Source organism: Lipomyces oligophaga (assembly GCF_038497815.1).
Source record: "Lipomyces oligophaga strain CBS 7107 unplaced genomic scaffold V1516scaffold_7, whole genome shotgun sequence".
Taxonomy (NCBI): Eukaryota; Fungi; Ascomycota; class Lipomycetes; order Lipomycetales; family Lipomycetaceae; genus Lipomyces; species [Lipomyces] oligophaga.
This window is the reverse complement of record NW_027117791.1, coordinates 856213-873621: the sequence shown is the minus strand read 5'-3', so window position 1 is coordinate 873621 and position 17409 is coordinate 856213. Positions and strand designations below refer to the sequence as shown.

General features: G+C 43.2%; 12 protein-coding genes and 1 non-coding gene across 13 annotated transcripts; 8 read left to right on the top strand and 5 right to left on the bottom strand.

Annotated features, from left to right (window-relative positions):
• The first annotated feature begins 117 nt into the window (after positions 1 to 117).
• Positions 118 to 1863, top strand: V1516DRAFT_642084 (uncharacterized protein). Its single transcript, XM_066920115.1, has 2 exons — positions 118 to 286; positions 406 to 1863. Exons 1-2 carry the CDS (start codon positions 234 to 236, stop codon positions 1715 to 1717), a joined length of 1365 nt encoding a protein of 454 aa, XP_066775841.1. The 5' UTR covers positions 118 to 233; the 3' UTR covers positions 1718 to 1863.
• A 163-nt stretch (positions 1864 to 2026) lies between these two features.
• V1516DRAFT_680346 (kinase-like domain-containing protein) lies at positions 2027 to 4788 on the top strand. Its single transcript, XM_066923072.1, has 2 exons — positions 2027 to 2407; positions 2524 to 4788. Exons 1-2 carry the CDS (start codon positions 2386 to 2388, stop codon positions 4350 to 4352), a joined length of 1851 nt encoding a protein of 616 aa, XP_066775840.1. The 5' UTR covers positions 2027 to 2385; the 3' UTR covers positions 4353 to 4788.
• Positions 4789 to 5417: 629 nt separating this feature from the next.
• Positions 5418 to 6392, top strand: V1516DRAFT_697081 (NADP-dependent oxidoreductase domain-containing protein; the record flags this gene model as incomplete). The annotated part of the gene is made up of 3 exons (XM_066924071.1): positions 5418 to 5700; positions 5751 to 6175; positions 6243 to 6392. The coding sequence occupies 3 exons, from the start codon at positions 5418 to 5420 to the stop codon at positions 6390 to 6392; spliced, it is 858 nt and encodes a 285-aa protein (XP_066775839.1).
• An 851-nt stretch (positions 6393 to 7243) lies between these two features.
• On the bottom strand, positions 7244 to 7579 carry V1516DRAFT_613719 (uncharacterized protein; the record flags this gene model as incomplete). Its single annotated transcript, XM_066919319.1, has 3 exons — positions 7244 to 7350; positions 7407 to 7506; positions 7559 to 7579. Coding segments are annotated over 3 exons (228 nt in total), but the record flags the coding sequence as incomplete, so codon positions are not given.
• Positions 7580 to 7783: 204 nt separating this feature from the next.
• Positions 7784 to 8542, bottom strand: V1516DRAFT_628403 (glutathione S-transferase; the record flags this gene model as incomplete). The annotated part of the gene is made up of 1 exon (XM_066919840.1): positions 7784 to 8542. One exon carries the CDS (start codon positions 8540 to 8542, stop codon positions 7784 to 7786), a length of 759 nt encoding a protein of 252 aa, XP_066775837.1.
• Positions 8543 to 8996: 454 nt separating this feature from the next.
• V1516DRAFT_680341 (CoA-binding protein) lies at positions 8997 to 9644 on the top strand. The gene has a single exon (XM_066923071.1). The coding sequence runs from the start codon at positions 9062 to 9064 to the stop codon at positions 9524 to 9526; it is 465 nt and encodes a 154-aa protein (XP_066775836.1). The 5' UTR covers positions 8997 to 9061; the 3' UTR covers positions 9527 to 9644.
• Positions 9645 to 9670: 26 nt separating this feature from the next.
• V1516DRAFT_t63 lies at positions 9671 to 9764 on the bottom strand. Its single transcript has one exon. It is a non-coding gene; the product is annotated as a tRNA-Tyr (tRNA).
• A 140-nt stretch (positions 9765 to 9904) lies between these two features.
• V1516DRAFT_680340 (uncharacterized protein) lies at positions 9905 to 11042 on the top strand. Its single transcript, XM_066923070.1, has one exon. The coding sequence runs from the start codon at positions 10136 to 10138 to the stop codon at positions 10976 to 10978; it is 843 nt and encodes a 280-aa protein (XP_066775835.1). The 5' UTR covers positions 9905 to 10135; the 3' UTR covers positions 10979 to 11042.
• Positions 10623 to 12085, bottom strand: V1516DRAFT_642068 (Rhodanese-like domain-containing protein). The gene is made up of 3 exons (XM_066920114.1): positions 11778 to 12085; positions 11708 to 11730; positions 10623 to 11659 (listed from the first exon to the last, which is right to left on the bottom strand). The coding sequence occupies exons 1-3, from the start codon at positions 12043 to 12045 to the stop codon at positions 11018 to 11020; spliced, it is 933 nt and encodes a 310-aa protein (XP_066775834.1). The 5' UTR covers positions 12046 to 12085; the 3' UTR covers positions 10623 to 11017.
• A 140-nt stretch (positions 12086 to 12225) lies between these two features.
• Positions 12226 to 12573, top strand: V1516DRAFT_628345 (anaphase-promoting complex subunit 11; the record flags this gene model as incomplete). The annotated part of the gene is made up of 2 exons (XM_066919836.1): positions 12226 to 12367; positions 12449 to 12573. The coding sequence occupies 2 exons, from the start codon at positions 12226 to 12228 to the stop codon at positions 12571 to 12573; spliced, it is 267 nt and encodes an 88-aa protein (XP_066775833.1).
• Positions 12574 to 13163: 590 nt separating this feature from the next.
• V1516DRAFT_628296 (peptidase M24, structural domain-containing protein) lies at positions 13164 to 14419 on the top strand (the record flags this gene model as incomplete). Its single annotated transcript, XM_066919833.1, has 3 exons — positions 13164 to 13318; positions 13371 to 14275; positions 14331 to 14419. The coding sequence occupies 3 exons, from the start codon at positions 13164 to 13166 to the stop codon at positions 14417 to 14419; spliced, it is 1149 nt and encodes a 382-aa protein (XP_066775832.1).
• Positions 14420 to 14422: 3 nt separating this feature from the next.
• V1516DRAFT_642059 (cornichon) lies at positions 14423 to 15672 on the bottom strand. Its single transcript, XM_066920113.1, has 7 exons — positions 15618 to 15672; positions 15449 to 15537; positions 15299 to 15378; positions 15244 to 15249; positions 15157 to 15197; positions 15000 to 15112; positions 14423 to 14938 (listed from the first exon to the last, which is right to left on the bottom strand). The coding sequence occupies exons 2-7, from the start codon at positions 15463 to 15465 to the stop codon at positions 14782 to 14784; spliced, it is 414 nt and encodes a 137-aa protein (XP_066775831.1). The 5' UTR covers positions 15466 to 15537; positions 15618 to 15672; the 3' UTR covers positions 14423 to 14781.
• A 549-nt stretch (positions 15673 to 16221) lies between these two features.
• On the top strand, positions 16222 to 17379 carry V1516DRAFT_628642 (uncharacterized protein; the record flags this gene model as incomplete). The annotated part of the gene is made up of 1 exon (XM_066919850.1): positions 16222 to 17379. One exon carries the CDS (start codon positions 16222 to 16224, stop codon positions 17377 to 17379), a length of 1158 nt encoding a protein of 385 aa, XP_066775830.1.
• Positions 17380 to 17409: the final 30 nt, after the last annotated feature.

Genomic DNA, 17409 nt, shown 5'->3' with positions numbered 1-17409 from the left:
TATAGCCCTACATATGGCTGGTGATGTGGCTGAGTCACATGATCAGATCAGGGTAGTTCATCTGAGCCGTCTTCGTCGTGGATGATTATCCAATCCCACTGATCTCTGTTCTGATCTGGAAGATCTAGTTTAGATAATCTTAGCGCGTGCGAGCGGCGAGAAGAGCACAAGTTTGCTAGACGATTCTGGGGTTCGGATGATATAGGACGCATTGGAGCTGTATAATACGAGCCATGACTGTTATTCATCGGAAAAATCATGTCAAGGCGGCGGAGCAAGGTGTAAAGTAAGAATTCGCTTGACTATTCCAATATTGCTGATATCGCGTTTGGATCTAGATCTGTAATGCGAAGATATCAATTAATTATATTGGTTGAATGATTTTGAATATTAACAATGACTTAGATTTCATTGCGATGTTTGTGCGTGCGATTGCACTCATCTGGTTCGGATAAAGTGCGCTGAATGCACGGATTATGATTTATGTGTGCCATGCTTCGCGTCTGGTGCAAGCTCAAGTACCCATAAGCCGTCGCATGCGTACTCAATAATTGAACAGCATGCATACCCTATCTTTTCTGAAGATTGGGGTGCAGACGAGGAGCTTCTTCTTATTGAGGGAGCTGAGACACTCGGTCTAGGTAACTGGCAAGATATAGCTGAACATATTGGCGGAAGAACAAAGGAGGAGGTCGACAGACATTATTTGGACGTGTATATTCGGTCTAAGGAATATCCATTACCAGAGATGAAGAGAAAATTCGATATTACTGCTACAGAGTTTGCAGCACGCAAGAAAGCGCGTTTAGACACTAGAAGACAACAGCAGGCAATTCTACCGCCTCCAAAGCAAAAACCTACCGCCTCGGTACCATCTTGCCATGAAGTTCAAGGATACATGCCTGGCAGACTTGAATTTGAAACTGAATATGAAAATGAAGCAGAATTGGCAGTGAAGGATATGGTGTTTGATCCAGATGATGGTGAAGGCGAAGTCGAACTGAAGTTGACTGTACTGGATATTTATTATTCGCGACTTACGTCTCGGGCAGAGCGAAAAAGATGTATGATTCAGCACGGTCTACTCGAATATCGAAAGACAACGACAGTTGAGAAAAAGCGCACTCGTGAAGAACGGGAACTAATGACAAAAACCAAGCCATTTGCAAGACTGATGACTAAAGATGACTATCAGGAATTTGTCGACGACATAGTGTCTGAGTTCCAGATTCGTAAAAGGATTTCCGAGCTTCAAGAATATCGACAGAATGGGATCCAGAACTTGGAAGCAGCAGAGAAATATGAACGAGAAAAAGCACAGCGAGCATTGATTGTCCGGAATTCACTGTCTTTCGGGAATTCCCTGTCTGCTGGGAATGGTCGCTATGGTTCCAGCACACCTACTGGTCGTCAACGTGAATCTTCTCTTCCGGCCGGGGATATTTCCGGCCGCTCGTTCAGAAAGCCAGTAGCTAATCCTTTGGATATTTCGCAAGCTGCTGACTTGGATTTGCTCAGTCCTGCCGAGCAAGCATTATGCAGTCAACTGCGAATCTTGCCAAAACCGTATCTTGTTATTAAGGAAACTCTGTTTCGAGAACTACTCCGCACGGGGGGTATTTTAAAGAAGCGAACAGCTCGTGAGCTGATCAAGATCGATGTAAATAAGACCGCTAGGATCTATGAGTTTTTCCAGAGTCAGCGATGGTTGAGCTGATCATCTGGTGTTCCTACGGCGCTTTTCTTGGTGTATTTTTATATTATTTTTGTGGTTATTATCATTGGAATGGAATGGAATGGAAATTAGGGCGTCATTATGTACATTTACATATGTAAGAATGTCATACTGTATTTTTTCTCGATGAGTTGAACACTGCAATACGCATGGTATTTCCCTAAGCGGCCAAATCTAATTCCGGCCTGTGATTCGTCCCGTGACCATTCGTGAGCTTAGTGATCTTCCCGGTGCCGCCGAGCACAGCTTTTGTGATCCAGTGATCACAGGCACCAGTATCCTCGTTCTGGGCCATTCCTGCGACTGCGGAGCTGGTAGTTAACTCTACTTTCTTACCTCTCTTTCCAGCGCATAGAATCGGCTTCAGTCAGTTTTATATTCGGCTGCTGTACAAGGATTTGCACTTTTTTTTTTTTGATTGTTTTCTTATTTTTTTGCTCTCAGTTACTCCCCTGAATCGCCTTCGTTTTTACTGCCGAATTTGAACATTTTGCTTGGACGTAATCCACCGTTTGGTATTGCTCCTGGTCCGTCCTTACGGCCCGATTTAACGATCCCACCTCGATCTAGCAAGGTCTCTCGAACGCTGACAGAGGTTGACTACTTTCGATAAATTCAACACTAATTCCCAAGATCGTGTGTATCCGAGTATGTCTTGGAAATTGACGAAAAGTGAGTTTCTATAATCTCATGTGAGTCGTGACACGCAATATGTATTACTGTCGTTACGACCATATCATGGGATCCACGGATGTAGAACTTTTGCTGACCTGAGGCCTTTTTAACAGAACTTCGGGATACTCATCTTTCGACCGCTTCGTCACGGTCGTCGTCCACCTCAACTCTGACTCCTGCAAATTTTCGAGAGGAAGAAAAACGAGAGAAGAGGGAAGAGAAGGAATCGAAGGACAAGTCGAAGGAGAAGCAGCATCATCTCCACTTCTACCACTCTTCCAAACATGAGGACGCCCATGCTGCTGCTTCTGAAGCAAGTACAGTGACTTCGAGTCCTTTAAGCAACACATCTTCTGCAAGATCATCTGCTTCTGGATTCACACCTGGCCATCGTTCGACGCCATCCACCACATCTACCGTTCGACCCGGTCTGTTGGCTGTTACTATCCACGAAGCCACCGGACTCTCGTTGCCTCCCTCTTACACTCACGCCCATCATGGTCAAAGTTTAGCATCTCAGTTTTCTTTGACAAATGATTCAAGCAGGAAGTTCCTGCCTTACATGGTTGTTGAATTTGATAAGACGCAGGTTATTTTGGATGCTCATTCAGGTACTATTGAGGCACCAAAATGGGATCAAACTGCAAACTTTGATGTTAGTCGAGCCGAAACATTGACGCTTTCGATCTACGTTCGTAACCCGGGTGCATTCTTCTCCTCAAAGCCTGAGAACGGCAATTCCTCTCAGGAGAAAGCACGGACGGATGAAGATATTCTCTTAGGATCATGCAAGGTTGTGCCAAAACTCGACGCCAGGGCAGGTAGGCTTGACGAAAATGTTGCTGTTTCGTGGGGAACTGGTAAAGTCCACTTTGAAGCGTCCTTCAAACCCAATCAAAACACTCCGCTGACTATCGACGATTTTGATTTACTGAAAGTGGTTGGCAAAGGTTCGTTCGGCAAGGTTATGCAGGTTCGCAAGAAAGATACGAGTCGGATATATGCGCTCAAAACAATTCGCAAAGCTCACATTATATCGCGGTCAGAAGTCACACATACGTTGGCAGAGCGAACGGTTTTGGCTCAAATTGATAATCCGTTCATTGTTCCTTTGAAATTCAGTTTTCAATCTCCCGAAAAGTTGTATTTAGTTTTGGCCTTCATCAATGGAGGAGAGCTATTTCATCATCTTCAGCGGGAAGGAATTTTTGAACTTAATCGGGCTCGGTTTTATACTGCTGAACTTTTGTGTGCGTTGGAATGCTTGCACGAGTTCAACGTCATTTATCGCGATCTTAAACCCGAGAATATTTTGCTGGACTACACTGGACATATTGCTCTTTGCGATTTCGGCTTATGCAAACTGAATATGCGCGGAGATGAGAAAACGAACACTTTCTGCGGTACTCCAGAATATCTTGCGCCCGAGCTGTTGCTTGGTCAAGGATATACGAAGACAGTTGACTGGTGGACACTGGGAGTACTGCTTTACGAGATGCTCACAGGACTCCCACCATTTTATGATGAAAATACAAACGATATGTATCGCAAGATTTTGCAAGAACCATTGCGGTTTCCCGAAGAAATGGATAAAGATGCGCGGTCGCTTTTAACCGGACTGTTAAACCGTGATCCCAATAAAAGACTGGGAGCCAACGGGGCTGAAGAGATAAAGAATCATAAGTTTTTTGCAGAGATAGACTGGAAAAAGCTTTTAGGAAAGAAGTATCCACCGCCGTTCAAACCCAGTGTGGCTTCTGCAACGGATACGTCTAACTTTGATACTGAATTCACGAATGAAGTGCCTACAGACTCTGTAGTTAATGATTATCTCTCGGAAAGCATTCAGAGGCAGTTTGGAGGATGGACGTACTCTGATAATCGTCTTGCGACTACTGTGGGCACGTCAGCAGGACCTGGCCCTGGAAGTGTCATTGGATAAATTTTTTGAATAAATTTTGAACTTGATTTTGTGTTGGTTGATCTTTGTCATTGCTTGTTTATAGCTTAGTTTTATGTTTGTCATTTGTGAATTGCCGCATATCTGGGTTTACAGCACGAGGACATTTTTATTTTATAATATTTGATATGGTGATGGTGATGGTGTTGTCATTTTGTTTGCTTTTGTTACGACATGTTTGTGTTTGTGTTTGTATTTGCTTTCTCTTTCTTTCTTTCGTTTTGTTTGATTATAGTTCTGATTATAGTTCTGGATGGATTCTTTCTGCCCCTCTAATCCTTTTACGACTTAGTTTGGTGATATTTTTGTAAGAGTGCATAAACTACATGGCGAGATGAGTCTGTACATGACGTACATGGTGCCGAGGTCGGGAGTAAGGTTAACCCTATACGCAAGAAGAGATAGTCATAGACGGATCGCAGATGGCCAAGCAGACTCTATTGAAATTGGCTCTCTCAAAGTTGAAATAGCAACAGTCGATAACGAGACAAAAATTTATGGGATTCATTCATTAATAGAAAGAGTTCCAATAATTATATGCCTATTGCGTTTTCTGCTAACGGATTGCGAATCAATCTCGGATTCCCGGCAGAGATTTGGATACGAGTTCGACGACGGCTCAAAAAACTAGCCACCCGGTTCGACCTCCAGCAGCGTAAAGCTCTCGGATTTGGGCTTGTTGCTCTCGTTTTTTTTTTGACGTTGGTTTATTTTATTGCACCAGAATCGACAACTCAAAAGTTTGACATTCAGCCTCGGCTTAAATTTCCTTCAATAAAGACCAGTGTTGCTGAAGGTCACAATCCTCTTGATAATCCTTTTGCGCGAAAATTCGTGGAAGATTATCACAAGGCGATAGATCAGGCGCGGACATTGGAAGAAGCATCTCGAGATTCTGTAAAATTTGAGGAACTGAAGAAATCGGGGAAACTGAACCAGGCCGACTTGCAAATTCTCAAACGGCCGCCTGCATCAAGACGACAACAGATCGCACTCTCGGAGGACAATATCGGAGCAGAGTTTTTGTATAACAATTCAACATCTGAAATGGGCCTCCCTAATCCTGCTACATTAACCTTACAATCACGAGTCAAGCTCTCGTCGGGCTGGGAAATGCCTGTTCTCGGCTTCGGTGTGTACATGTCTTATGGCCAAGAGGTTATAAATTCGGTATATCATGCTCTGAAGACCGGATATCGACACATTGATTCAGCTACTTTGTATGAGAATGAACGAGAAGTTGGACTTGCTATCAAGAAATGGATTCATGATACGGGCGGTAAACGGGAAGATGTGTTTTATACAACTAAGATCTGGGATACAGATCAAGGTAAGTTCCGATCACATGGAAGTTTTGAATTAATTCTGATTGTGGGATAGGTTATAAGACAACGAAAAAAGCTATCAATTTTTCTTTACGTGAATGCGATCTAGGATATATCGATCTTTATTTGATTCATTCTCCGAATCCAGGAAAGGTAATGCGTAAGGAGACTTGGTTAGCAATGGAGGAGGCGGTCAAAGAAGGGAAGATTCGGTCGATTGGCGTTTCGAATTATGGAATCAAGCATTTGAAAGAACTTGAGTCTTATGCCACAATTAAGCCAGCCGTCAATCAGCTTGAGATCCATCCTTTTTTGACGCGCAAGGAGCTGGTAGAGTACTGCCAAGCCAATGATATTGTCGTGGAGGCATTTTGTCCGATCACGCGAGGTCTTAAATTTAAAGACCACCGCGTTCAGAATCTTGTCAAGAAATACGGTCGAACGCCGGCACAAGTTATGCTACGATGGAGTTTAGAAAGAGTAAGTTGTTAAGCTGTTTGTCGAGAGCATATGGCGTTTATTTACAACAATATGCTAATATTTTTAGGGCCTTGTTCCTCTTCCAAAAAGCTCTACCCCGTCACGGATCGAAGAAAACTCGAAACTATTTGACTTCAATCTCACGCCTGAAGATGTTGAATCATTAATGACGAATGAGTATTATATTGTGGACTGGGATCCCACGAACGTGGCTTAATCTGAGTGTCTTTCCATGTTTCTGATTTGTTGTGTTTGCTGGTTTGTTAAGGATATGATTGAAATCGTATATTTATAGTTAAGGTCAATCTACTTATTATCAATGTTAATCACGATTTTTCCATCTTCACTGTTTATAATCAAGCGCCGAAACAGGTCAGCTTTTTTCAAGGAATGTGTTGAGGGATTCCGATGAAGATACTTGACAAGGGATTTCAATTGGATTCCATTTTTGGTCCGTCGAAGAATAGAGTTAAGCTCGCTTGCGAGCTGTTCATTCGAGAAATTTACTTGCTCTTTACTTCTCATTGTCTGTAAAGATATCGATGTTCCGTCGCCGTCTGATTTCGATTTCTTATTACTGCTGCTATTGGGTGAAGTGGAGGAGAAAGAGGACTCTTCTGCTTGTTGTTTGCGCTTGAGCTCCTTGCGTTGGCGTTTGTTGAGCACAGAAGGAGAAGTGGTTGGAGTCGAATCGTCGTCGGGAAGTATTTCAGAATCAGCTGATGTGCCTGTGGGTGCAGATATTCTTGATCCAGCCTTAGATTCTGTAGCAATAGTCGCAGCAACTTTAGCTTCTTCCTGCTCTTTCCATCGTTGAAGACGAATTTGCTTTTTGGTAAGCTTTTGTTCTGTTGTTTTCTGTTCGGCTAGGTTTGTCTCTACATGTTGCGAAGATATTTCCGACAGTGATTTCTTCACCTTTGGCGTTTCCTTGACAGTTTCTGTGACCAAGTGCTCTGTAGTAACCGACACAGGAGATGCAATATTGGTGACTTCCGCAGAGACCTTCTCAGGAATAATGACAGGAATCTCAGCAGGACACTCAACAGAGGTCTCTACTGGAACATCTTGATTAGTCGGCTTCTTCTGCTTCTTAGACTTGGTATCCTTATACACCGTTTTCTGATACTTCTCCGCTTCAGATATACAGCTCGTATGTCCTTGGAAATCAAGGCCTAGCCAGATTAATATCATATAGCAAAATAAATTTCTTTCGGATACATAATCATACCTTGAAATGTCTTCTGGCAATCCAAACAAGTAAAATAGGCTCCAGGACACTGATTGCGATGTTGCATCAGTTTCTTCTTCAGGACCGTGTCGTTGCACACCTAACTATTAGCATTCCACTTGAACAAACCCTTCTAACAAGATCACACTCACTTCGCACGAAAAGCTAACCATTTTGTCGACAATAAAGAGACTCTAGCTTTATGATGAAAGAAAATTTAAATCAAATTAGCTAGCACAACAGAGCCGCGAAAAAAATAATTTACGACAGAACTCCCAACGCAAAATAATTACAATTAAGGTTGCCGGCAATTCCTTGAAAAAATGAGATAAATTACACAACTTATACAATCTTACAATACGGAGATAAAAAATTTTTTAGGGCTTTGTAGAAATTAATGGTTCAGGCCCAGCAGGTACAATTCCATTGACAACGGTCGCATACCCTGCCCGGAACTGTTCAGGGAAGGTCGTCTCCATAAATACTTCGGGAAAATCGTAATACAGATGACAGAACCATTTGTTCAGATTTGGATATCCAAAACGGATCATTCTGATATTACATCTAAACAAAGTGAAATATGCAGCATCAAAACGGACAATGGTGGGGAAAAGCCGGATATCAACCTCGGTTAGAACGCTGCCCATTATGAACTCGCGACCGTCTGAAAGCAGCTTCTCAAGCCGGTCAAGAGACTTAAACAGGGGATAGACGTTGGCATCATAGGCCTCCTGCGTGGTTGCAAACCCAGTCTTATACACGCCATTGTTAACGGTGTTGTAGATCCATTCATTAATTTCATCGATCTCGGGCCGCAGCGCCGTCGGATAGACGTCGATTTCCGCCTTATCTGCTGGCAGAAGATGATTGAACCCAGTATTGAAAATCCGAATGATCTCTGACGACTCGTTATTAACAATCGTCTCATACTTGCGATCCCAAAGCATAGGAACGGTGAACCGTTTGTCGTAGTCCGGATCCGCTTTGAAGTAAAATTCCCGTAGATACGTAAAACCGTAATACGGGTCTTTGGCAGACGAATTGTCGACCTCCTTGAAAAACCATCCTTGCGGACCCAATTCCCAGTGGAGCCAGATCACCTCCACATACTCTTCTAAGCCCTTTAGCTTGATCATCAATAGTGCTCTGTGAGCCCATGGGCAGACGGCGCTGATATAGACAACATAGCGTCCCTTCTCGGGTTTGAACTGCGGATGATCCAGTGAGATGACTTCGCGGAACGAAGATGCCTGTCGTCGGAATTGGCCGTCTTCATCAGCCTGATGACTACGCTGATCAGCCTCCACTCCTGGACCTTTCGACAAATTGTCATCTGGAAATGCTGGCATTTTTGGATTCGTTAGATTCTCTTTGTTATCTTGGTTCAGTCACTCTCACTGTCACTATTCCGAAGTGCTCGTCCGTCCACTTTTATCTTGTCTCTTGCAGCCCTTGTATGTGCGGCGCTTCCCTCTCTTTCTAAGCAAAATCCCAAGCTTACACAATCCTCGGTTGAATCACGTGAACGAGGGATGGCACCCCGCATTCGTCATTCAGATAGGTTGAGATCATAAAAGGTCCTGCTGATCTCTGGTGGCCAGAGTCATTGTTTCTTTTAATTTTAGCCTTAAAAGCCATCATTTATTCAAATATAAATGACCACTTCCGAAGCATTACGGCAGTTTTTCACTGCCCACTCGTTCGCGGTCGTCGGCGCAAGCACAGATCCTTCAAAGTACGGCAACAAAGTATTAAAATGGTATCTCGACCGGCAGATCACGGCATATCCTATCAACCCGAAGCGTCCGACAATATATGGGATCACCGCAATTCCTACGATCGCCGAACTCTTGGATCCACAAAGTGCGGTACCTAATGCTACTGCGGCCGGTGATTTCGATTCGCTGTCTGTATCGATTATTACTCCTCCAAGGATCTCGGAAGCCACGCTTCGCGAGCTTTCGGGCATAGGTCCTCACATTATTAAAGGTGTATGGCTGCAGCCGGGATCGTTTGATGACCAGACTCTGGAAGCGGCAAAAAATCTGAACGTCATTGCCCATGGCCACTGTATTTTGGTTGAAGGAGATGACGCTCGAGCATCTCTAACAAAGCTATGAAGATTTTTGATTTAATACGAATTTTACTTCAATTTCTGATTTATACTTTTCACCTGCGCAGACTTTTCTTTAAAATAAAAATAAAAATATAATATCACGATGTCAGAGAAAAATGAGCAGGTAAATATTTTTGAAAAAATAAAATCTCCGGAGCGTGACTCGAACACGCGATTTTCAGATGAACCATACTAGGTGAAACCATTACAGTCTGACGCCTTACCAGCTTGGCCATCCGGAGCTACATTGAAATTAACTATAATTTCAAAGTTTATGACTGGTACTTTCGACGTGCGGCAACTTTCATTCTCCTATTCTAGCTCTCAAAAGGCAGCAAATTTCGATACGAGTAGACTACAGTAATTTAAAAATGCTGGTGTTCATAATTTTAGACTAGCTATATGACATAGTTCAGCTTAAGTGATATAGATCTGGAAGTTAGGTATTTGAGTGAATGTGCGGTATCTAAAATACAGCGGATCACCAATTAAGCGGGTCAAGCTGGGAGTTTAATTCTGGATACACCGACACGGAAGACTGAGCATCCAGGCCCGAATTCTAACGTAGCTAGAAAAAATCATCAAAGCGAGCCGAAAATATCAAGAATGGTCGATGGTGGATACTGAATTTCCTCTTCTTCAAGCACAAGGGCTCTATGCGGCAGATATCACAGGGGATGGCAACTGTCTGTTCCGCGCGCTTGCAGATCAATTATACAATGATTCAACCCGGCACATGCACGTTCGTCGAGAAGTCGTGGGCTTCCTAAGGCAACACAAAGATCAGTTCATAGCATTCCTGCCTGCGATGAACTCAGACTCGTCAACAATCGACAGCCCCGGTGCCATGAGCAGAAAAATGCGTCGGCGTAGAGCTGCTGCGTCGGCAGCTTCGAGGGAGATGCGCAAGGGAGGCCAAACGTCAACCCGATCTCGGACCAGAGGGCTACCTGTACAGATATCTGGTCAGCTCTGGGAGTCGTATTTAGACAACATGTCTTGTTCGGGGGTATATGGCGATAATCTTGAGATCGTCGCTTTTGCGAAGAGGTTCAAAGTCGACGTGAAAGTCCATCTCGCCGATTTTGACTACGTGGTCTCTGGTCGACATAGTTCGACTCTGAAGAATATTAATTCGGAGAACAATAGCGATTTTAACAGTAACGATGATGACAATGATGACGATGGTGCTGAAGATGAAGATCAAGTGAAAAATCGCAGTCGCCACGATAGTAGTAGTCCGAATATCATGAGCGATGATAGCGAAAATTTCGGCCGCTCGACTGGTGATGATATCCAACACAGCAGCCGGCCATTACTACATATTGCATACCACGACTGGGAGCATTATTCTTCTGTACGACCGTTAAATCCGCGGGGACACGAAATACCCCGCAAATTGCGAAGAAAGGCACCTACAAAGCACGATAAAAAGTTACAGAAAAATAAAAAATAATAACTTTGTATGCAATAGGTAATCCACATATAAAAGTGATCACTTCTCCCCTGTCTCAATGAATGCGCCTGATATATCCCTCGATGCCCATTCAGTCCAACTGCCATCATATACCATAGCCGATTTGTCACCGTTCATCATTCCGGCTTTTTGCAAAGCTGTTTCTAAAACACAAGCTGTCACTCCAGTACCACACATGGCAATAGTTGACTTATTTGGATCTAAGCCTTTAGACAAAAACAATGTAGTCAGCTCTTCAGGGCTTTTGAATACTTTAGTACCGGGTACCAAAACTTCTGTGAATGGGATCGAAATGGAATCGATAAGATGCCCCGATGGTAACCCCGGTCGTGGTTCGGGTGCCTCCCCTGTCCATCTAGCATGAGGTCGGGCGTCAATGATGTTGAATTTTTGTCGAAACAATGGCTCGATCATCACGACCCGTAGATCGGCATACGACACGACTTTGTCTTCCAGCAAACCAGGAGATTCGTAACTTCCAAATTCAGAAACTGCATCTTCAACTTTCTTCAAAACTTTGCTGTCAATAGGTAACCCGACAGATTTATATTCAGGATAATTATCGAGAAGGAACACTTCCGGGTGCTGGAATACTTGAAGCGTCCACAGCAGTCTTGGAGCAGAAAAGTTCCCCTGCTTGTCATATACAACTAATGTATCCTTCGCAAATTAGTTAATCTTGCAATATTTTGCCCATTCAGCACTTACATCTCGACGAAGCCCAAGTTTACCTAGTAGATCATTAGTCAGAGTCAGCGACACATAGAGGAAGATATACTCATAGCAGAATTAAACACCTCCGTACTAGGCAGCATATGAGGATATTGAGAATTCTCGTCTTTGACTTTATCAATGTCGAAAAATCGAGCACCGGGAATGCGTTCGGACAAAAATTCTTGGGCTCCATCTCGGCCGGCATTGGGTAAGTACCAAGTAGCGTCCAGCGGAACCACTCTAGCCGTCGACTTCTCGAGCAGTGACTTGTATGCAGACGGAGTCAGGAGCCGATTCACCCGAGTAACTGTTTGAGCACGGATTTTTGACATTTTCTTTCGCTATCAGTGGATGAATGGAAATCGATGGAAATCGGTGAAATTGTGCAGGATGAGACAAAGTCGATCTCGGGCTGTTTGGGACATTGCAACTAACTTCGAATCGGTAGTATTAACTCTGCTGTCGATAGTTTTATTCGCTGATACTTTTGAATATCCACGTCAATAATCACCATGAAAGTCACTATTAATCGCTGGAATGCAGTCAGTACATGGCATTGGGGAGATACGCGCGACGAAGTTTGCGGAATTTGCAGAGTAGCTTTCGAAGGAACTTGTCCTGGATGCAAGTATCCTGGCGATGATTGCCCATTGAGTAAGTTTACTTTGCTTTCTATTTATAAAATTTATGAAATATTTCTTAAATATTTTAGTTGTGCTAACCTTCTTTTTTCAGTGATTGGTGAATGTAGTCATGCATTTCATATGCACTGCTTGTTGAACTGGCTGTCTACCGAAGCATCGCGTGGATTATGTCCTATGTGTCGCCGCCGATTCCAAACTGCGAAAGCTGTCGAATGATCCTTTAGTTTTTAGATATTTGAGTTCATATGCTTCAGATGAGGTTCGGTTAGTTTGGAACTTGTTAAATTTAAACTTGCTGAGTTTCCGACCCGCTGGCCTAGCGCTGATCTGAAATAATTTGGTATTGTCAGTTAGTGGGTATTGCATTACAGGGCGGTGTTTGGTGTTAGACGGAACTAGTTCTTGCTAGCTTGTGTAAATTTCAATGTTGTTATCGCAGATATTAAGTCTGGTCTTTGTTTGATCAGATAATTAAAAGAGCATTAAATTATTCTATGATTATCAATTCTAAACTGAAGTTGGTTCTTTTGCACGTGCTTCTATTTCAGATGCTACTCAAGTGTAACGTTAATATACAAATGATTATGGTTATCATCATAATATAATATGGATTGCTGTGAGTGATTTCTTCAATAAATTCTTTTCGAATCTAGGTCATGTGCGGCAGAATCCAAAACCGATCATGCTCTCCCAACCGATTTTCATTTCATCATCTTCGATAAATCTGCCACTATTATCACCGTCATAGAATTTTATTCTACTCACCGACTTGCAGACTATTACAGCAAATTTAGGAAGACCAATAAATGACGACCGGAGAAACTATCACAGAGTCGGCGCAGGCGGCAACGAACATTTGCTCGAGACCCGACTGCGGGAATCCGGCTAGTGCTTTACAGTGTCCTACTTGTCTAAAATATGGCAGTAATGCATATTTCTGTGGTCAAGAATGTTTTAAATTGTACGCATACTCAAGAGATCGCTATTTAGAGCTATTCTGACATTATTACTAGGTTTTGGCCAAAGCATAAAAGTGTTCATAAGCAGTTACAAGCGTCGCAACCGTATAATCCCTTTCCAACATTCCAGTTCACAGGCCCTTTACGACCGGTTTATCCGCTGAGTCCCAAACGAACGGTTCCAGACACCATAATGAAGCCAGATTATGCTGTTGATGGAATCCCACATTCCGAGCAGAAACTATTACGGTCAACGAATGTACATATCAATACACCTGCGGAAATCGAAGGGCTACGAGAAGCCTGTCGCCGTGGAAGGATTGTTCTAGATCTGGCAGCGGCAGCACTGAAACCGGGAGTAACATCAGATTATATTGATCAAATTGTACACGAAAAGACGATCGAGCTGGAGTCATATCCGTCGCCGTTGAATTACTACCAATTCCCGAAGAGTGTTTGTGTTTCTGTGAACGAAATTATTTGCCACGGAATTCCTGATCAGCGTAAATTTCAGGACGGCGATATCGTAAATATTGACGTGTCGCTTTATTATAAAGGATTTCACGCGGATCTCAACGAAACTTTTTACGTCGGGGAAAAAGCTTTTGCCGACGCCGATTCGATCCGTCTTGTTGAAACGACCCGTGAAGCGCTTGACAAGGCAATTGCAATTGTTAAGCCAGGAATGCCTTTCAGGGAAATCGGCAATGTTATTGAGACTTTTGCTAAATCAAATGGTTGCTCGACTATTCGGTCATACTGCGGGCATGGAACAAATACTATGTTCCACTGTCCACCTAGTATCCCGCATTATGCCAAGAATAAAGCTCCCGGAGTCGCAAAGGCTGGAATGACGTTTACTATTGAGCCAATGCTTGCTCTTGGAACCTGGAAAGACAAAACTTGGCCCGACGACTGGACTTCTGCAACTGTAGATGGTCAACGCAGCGCACAATTTGGTAAGTGCTTAACCGACAATTGAAGTAAGATTATTCCGATACTAACTGGTTACAGAGCATATGCTTTTAGTTACAGATGACGGATGCGAAGTTTTGACTGCTCGGAAACCGGAATCACCCGGCGGAGCTGTTGCAAGAATATAACGATAAAGGGAGAATAACAAGATAGAATTGAATAACATGCAGATTTAATCTGGAACAACAAATGAAGGAAATTACATATTTAGCTATAAGAAATGGATCATATTCCAAGATCGATCTCTATAAACAAGAACAAAAAACAAAAAACAAGAAAAGTAATAATAACTATAATAAAAGTAAAAAGTAATAGTAATTCAAATTCATGATTAAAATGATGATTTAGCATACTAGACAATCACGAGACAGCACTTCTTGACATGTACATGGGTCACCCGATATTCATTGCATGCAAAAACCAGGGACGCTTGAGAATGCTTTCCTAGGATTTTAACTATTGATCTTCGATTTCCTGTTTGTTCTCGAGCTTACTCATCCTCACGAATGAGAGCGACGATCATACTATAAAGATAAAAGAAAAACATAATAAGATGGAATCCGAGCTTGATAAAGCTCTCCTTTTTATGCTCACTAAGAGTTCTGAAGATTTCCGTAGCGTCAAGTAAATGATTATTATTGACAACCCTGAATTAGTTAGTTCTTGACCGAGATTAAACTTCGGTGGGCGGAAAAAGTGGATCCATACTTGCGAATATTGTAGACGACAAGAGGTAAATTAAGAATCAATGCGATCCAATAGCCATTTATTAAAAAGAGAAAGGTGAGAACTGCTTGGACAGCAGCTTCAGGCAGAATGTACTATCGATGTTAAAGAAACCTCATTAAAATGGAATAGTACCTACCGAGTTCAATCGGTTGCAGAGATCAAAGACATTAATGTAATCTGACAAATCAGAAATTGCATATTTCCAAAAAAAATTAAATCATACCGCATTCTGGTTATATCGTTAGTATTATCTCGAATTTGATCAATTATTGACGTACCTAAATCGCTGTACATGATTGTGAAAAACACTTGCAAAAACAAGTTGACGGCATTCAAAATGACCGCCAATAAATAAAGCCTATCATATTAGCTGCTGTATCAAAAATGCAATGATTCCAGTTGCATATTCAGCAAACAAATTCACTAACCAAGCTTCGCCAGACATTGTTGTTGTCTCTGGTGGTGATGTTGATGTGTAGTCTATTTAGAAAGCTTTGGAAGACTGAAGCCGTGATTCCTGGGACATCGGTCAGCGTTAGCAAGCTACAACTGCATATTAAACGTCGCGGGCTCAAACTGAAATCATTGCCAACTCACCAATTTCTCGGCGTTTGCGATGCCTGATTACACGCTGATATTGGTCTTTTAATTGGACTGTCCCTGGTATAAGCACTTCCTCCTGGAAAGGTCGCCAGCGTGTGAGAAGCCTCGGACTGTGGCGCATAGATGTGGCTCAGACGCTGGAGATGTGGCAGCTCGCCGCACTACATCTCCAAGGGTCTTAAGGTCAGCAAGTTAGAGACAAGATTAGACCATATAGGACAATTAGAAAATCAATTCGATTTCTATAGCAATTCCTGGTTGGGCGAAACGCAAAATGGGCTGGAGCTGGCTGAAGATTCCCGATGGTCGAGGCTTTCAGATCGTCGTGTTCTCGGGGCTAGCCGTGACATTCATGAGCGCAGCTATGATCTATCATAGTTTTCTAGGCGGCAAATTGAGGATAGGATTCGACAATTATTCAGACAAGCAATACGATATGACCGATTTCCGGAGGAGAAGTCGAAGAAGAATGTCACGGCCCAGACCAGTAGTCAACTCTGAGGGAAGCTCAGCTCCGAATGAACCGGACGAAGCAGATCTGGCGATGATAGAGGCAAACTCAATCATATCGCGCTTTGCAGAGCAATTGCAGATCTGCATGGATCAGAACGGACAGGTTTACGGGATTTCAGATTCAACAAATTTGGATCCTATGGTGGGCTTGTTTTCAGAGTTGCATCAAAATATCCAGAACCGAATGGCAACAGTACATGAAGGCGTGATGTGCGATATGTGCAAGCGGCAGCCAATCTATGGCGTCCGATATAGATGTGCGCAATGCGACAACGTGGATCTGTGTCAATCATGTGAATCCCTGGATAAGCACAGGCATGTATTGTACAAGATTCGCATTCCGATGTCAATATATAATGAGCCAGATTTTGAGTCTCGCTCTTTCTATCCTGGTGACCGCTGGGTAGCAGACTCGCTACCCATGTCTTTAGAAGTGATGGAACTCATGAAAATACGATCTAACTCCGGACTTGAAGACCACGAGATACAGACGCAATGGCAGAAGTTTCGCATGCTGGCCACCATTCGGAATGCGGACCGACCGAATGGAGCGATTGCGGCTGCATTCGACTATTCTGTATTGCGTAAAACTTTACTTCCCCGCAAGGCAAGTCCTAATATATTGGTCGACAGGATTTTCCAGCTGTACGATCGGGACAATGAGGGCGAAGTATCGTTTATCAATTATGTTGTCACGCGAGCTCTCATTTCAGGTGCTGACGAGGCTCGACTGGAGTGTGCGTTCAAGATCTATGATATTCGGGACGTCGACCATGTAAAGCCTCAAGATCTGAGTCTTGTGTTGGAAGGATATCTGGAACTATCAAACGAACTTCTCGCAGCAGGCCTGCGTCAGACTGAGAAAGAGATTGTGGATTGGTCACTTGTGGGTGGAACCCGTCCGTTGACCTCTGAATTCGAACTTGAATCGAGTTCAGGACCAAACATTATGACTACAGTGACCAAAGAGATGAATGACGCGGATTGGGTGATAGACAAGGACTCTGCAGCAGCTGCAGATCTGGACGAAATAATATTCAGCGACCAAGACTACGAGACGGAACTTAGGCGGATTGAAATGCATGGAATCGAGCAAGTTATTGACGAAGTATTTGTAGCCGGTCGGCCAGCCGATCCGGAAAAAGGCATGACAAAAGAGGAGTTTCTTGCGCTGGCGCGTGAGCCGGCGATGGGTATTTATAACGAACTGTTGTGTAGCTGCTTGGAGTTTGCCAAATTTTAATTTGTTTTTATCTTTACGTGAGTCGCAATA

Coding starts and splice junctions, on each gene's coding strand:
- V1516DRAFT_642084 (XM_066920115.1), top strand. CDS start 234: ATGACTGTTATTCATCGGAAAAATCATGTCAAGGCGGCGGAGCAAGGT. Junction 287..405: donor GCGGCGGAGCAAGGTGTAAA/GTAAGAATTCGC, acceptor ACAATGACTTAG/ATTTCATTGCGATGTTTGTG.
- V1516DRAFT_680346 (XM_066923072.1), top strand. CDS start 2,386: ATGTCTTGGAAATTGACGAAAA. Junction 2,408..2,523: donor GTCTTGGAAATTGACGAAAA/GTGAGTTTCTAT, acceptor CCTTTTTAACAG/AACTTCGGGATACTCATCTT.
- V1516DRAFT_680341 (XM_066923071.1), top strand. CDS start 9,062: ATGACCACTTCCGAAGCATTACGGCAGTTTTTCACTGCCCACTCGTTC.
- V1516DRAFT_680340 (XM_066923070.1), top strand. CDS start 10,136: ATGGTGGATACTGAATTTCCTCTTCTTCAAGCACAAGGGCTCTATGCG.
- V1516DRAFT_642068 (XM_066920114.1), bottom strand. CDS start 12,045: ATGTCAAAAATCCGTGCTCAAACAGTTACTCGGGTGAATCGGCTCCTG. Junction 11,731..11,777: donor GGTGTTTAATTCTGCTATGA/GTATATCTTCCT, acceptor ATGATCTACTAG/GTAAACTTGGGCTTCGTCGA. Junction 11,660..11,707: donor AACTTGGGCTTCGTCGAGAT/GTAAGTGCTGAA, acceptor TAATTTGCGAAG/GATACATTAGTTGTATATGA.
- V1516DRAFT_642059 (XM_066920113.1), bottom strand. Junction 15,113..15,156: donor TCTGCAACCGATTGAACTCG/GTAGGTACTATT, acceptor TAACATCGATAG/TACATTCTGCCTGAAGCTGC. Junction 14,939..14,999: donor GTCGTCTACAATATTCGCAA/GTATGGATCCAC, acceptor TAACTAATTCAG/GGTTGTCAATAATAATCATT.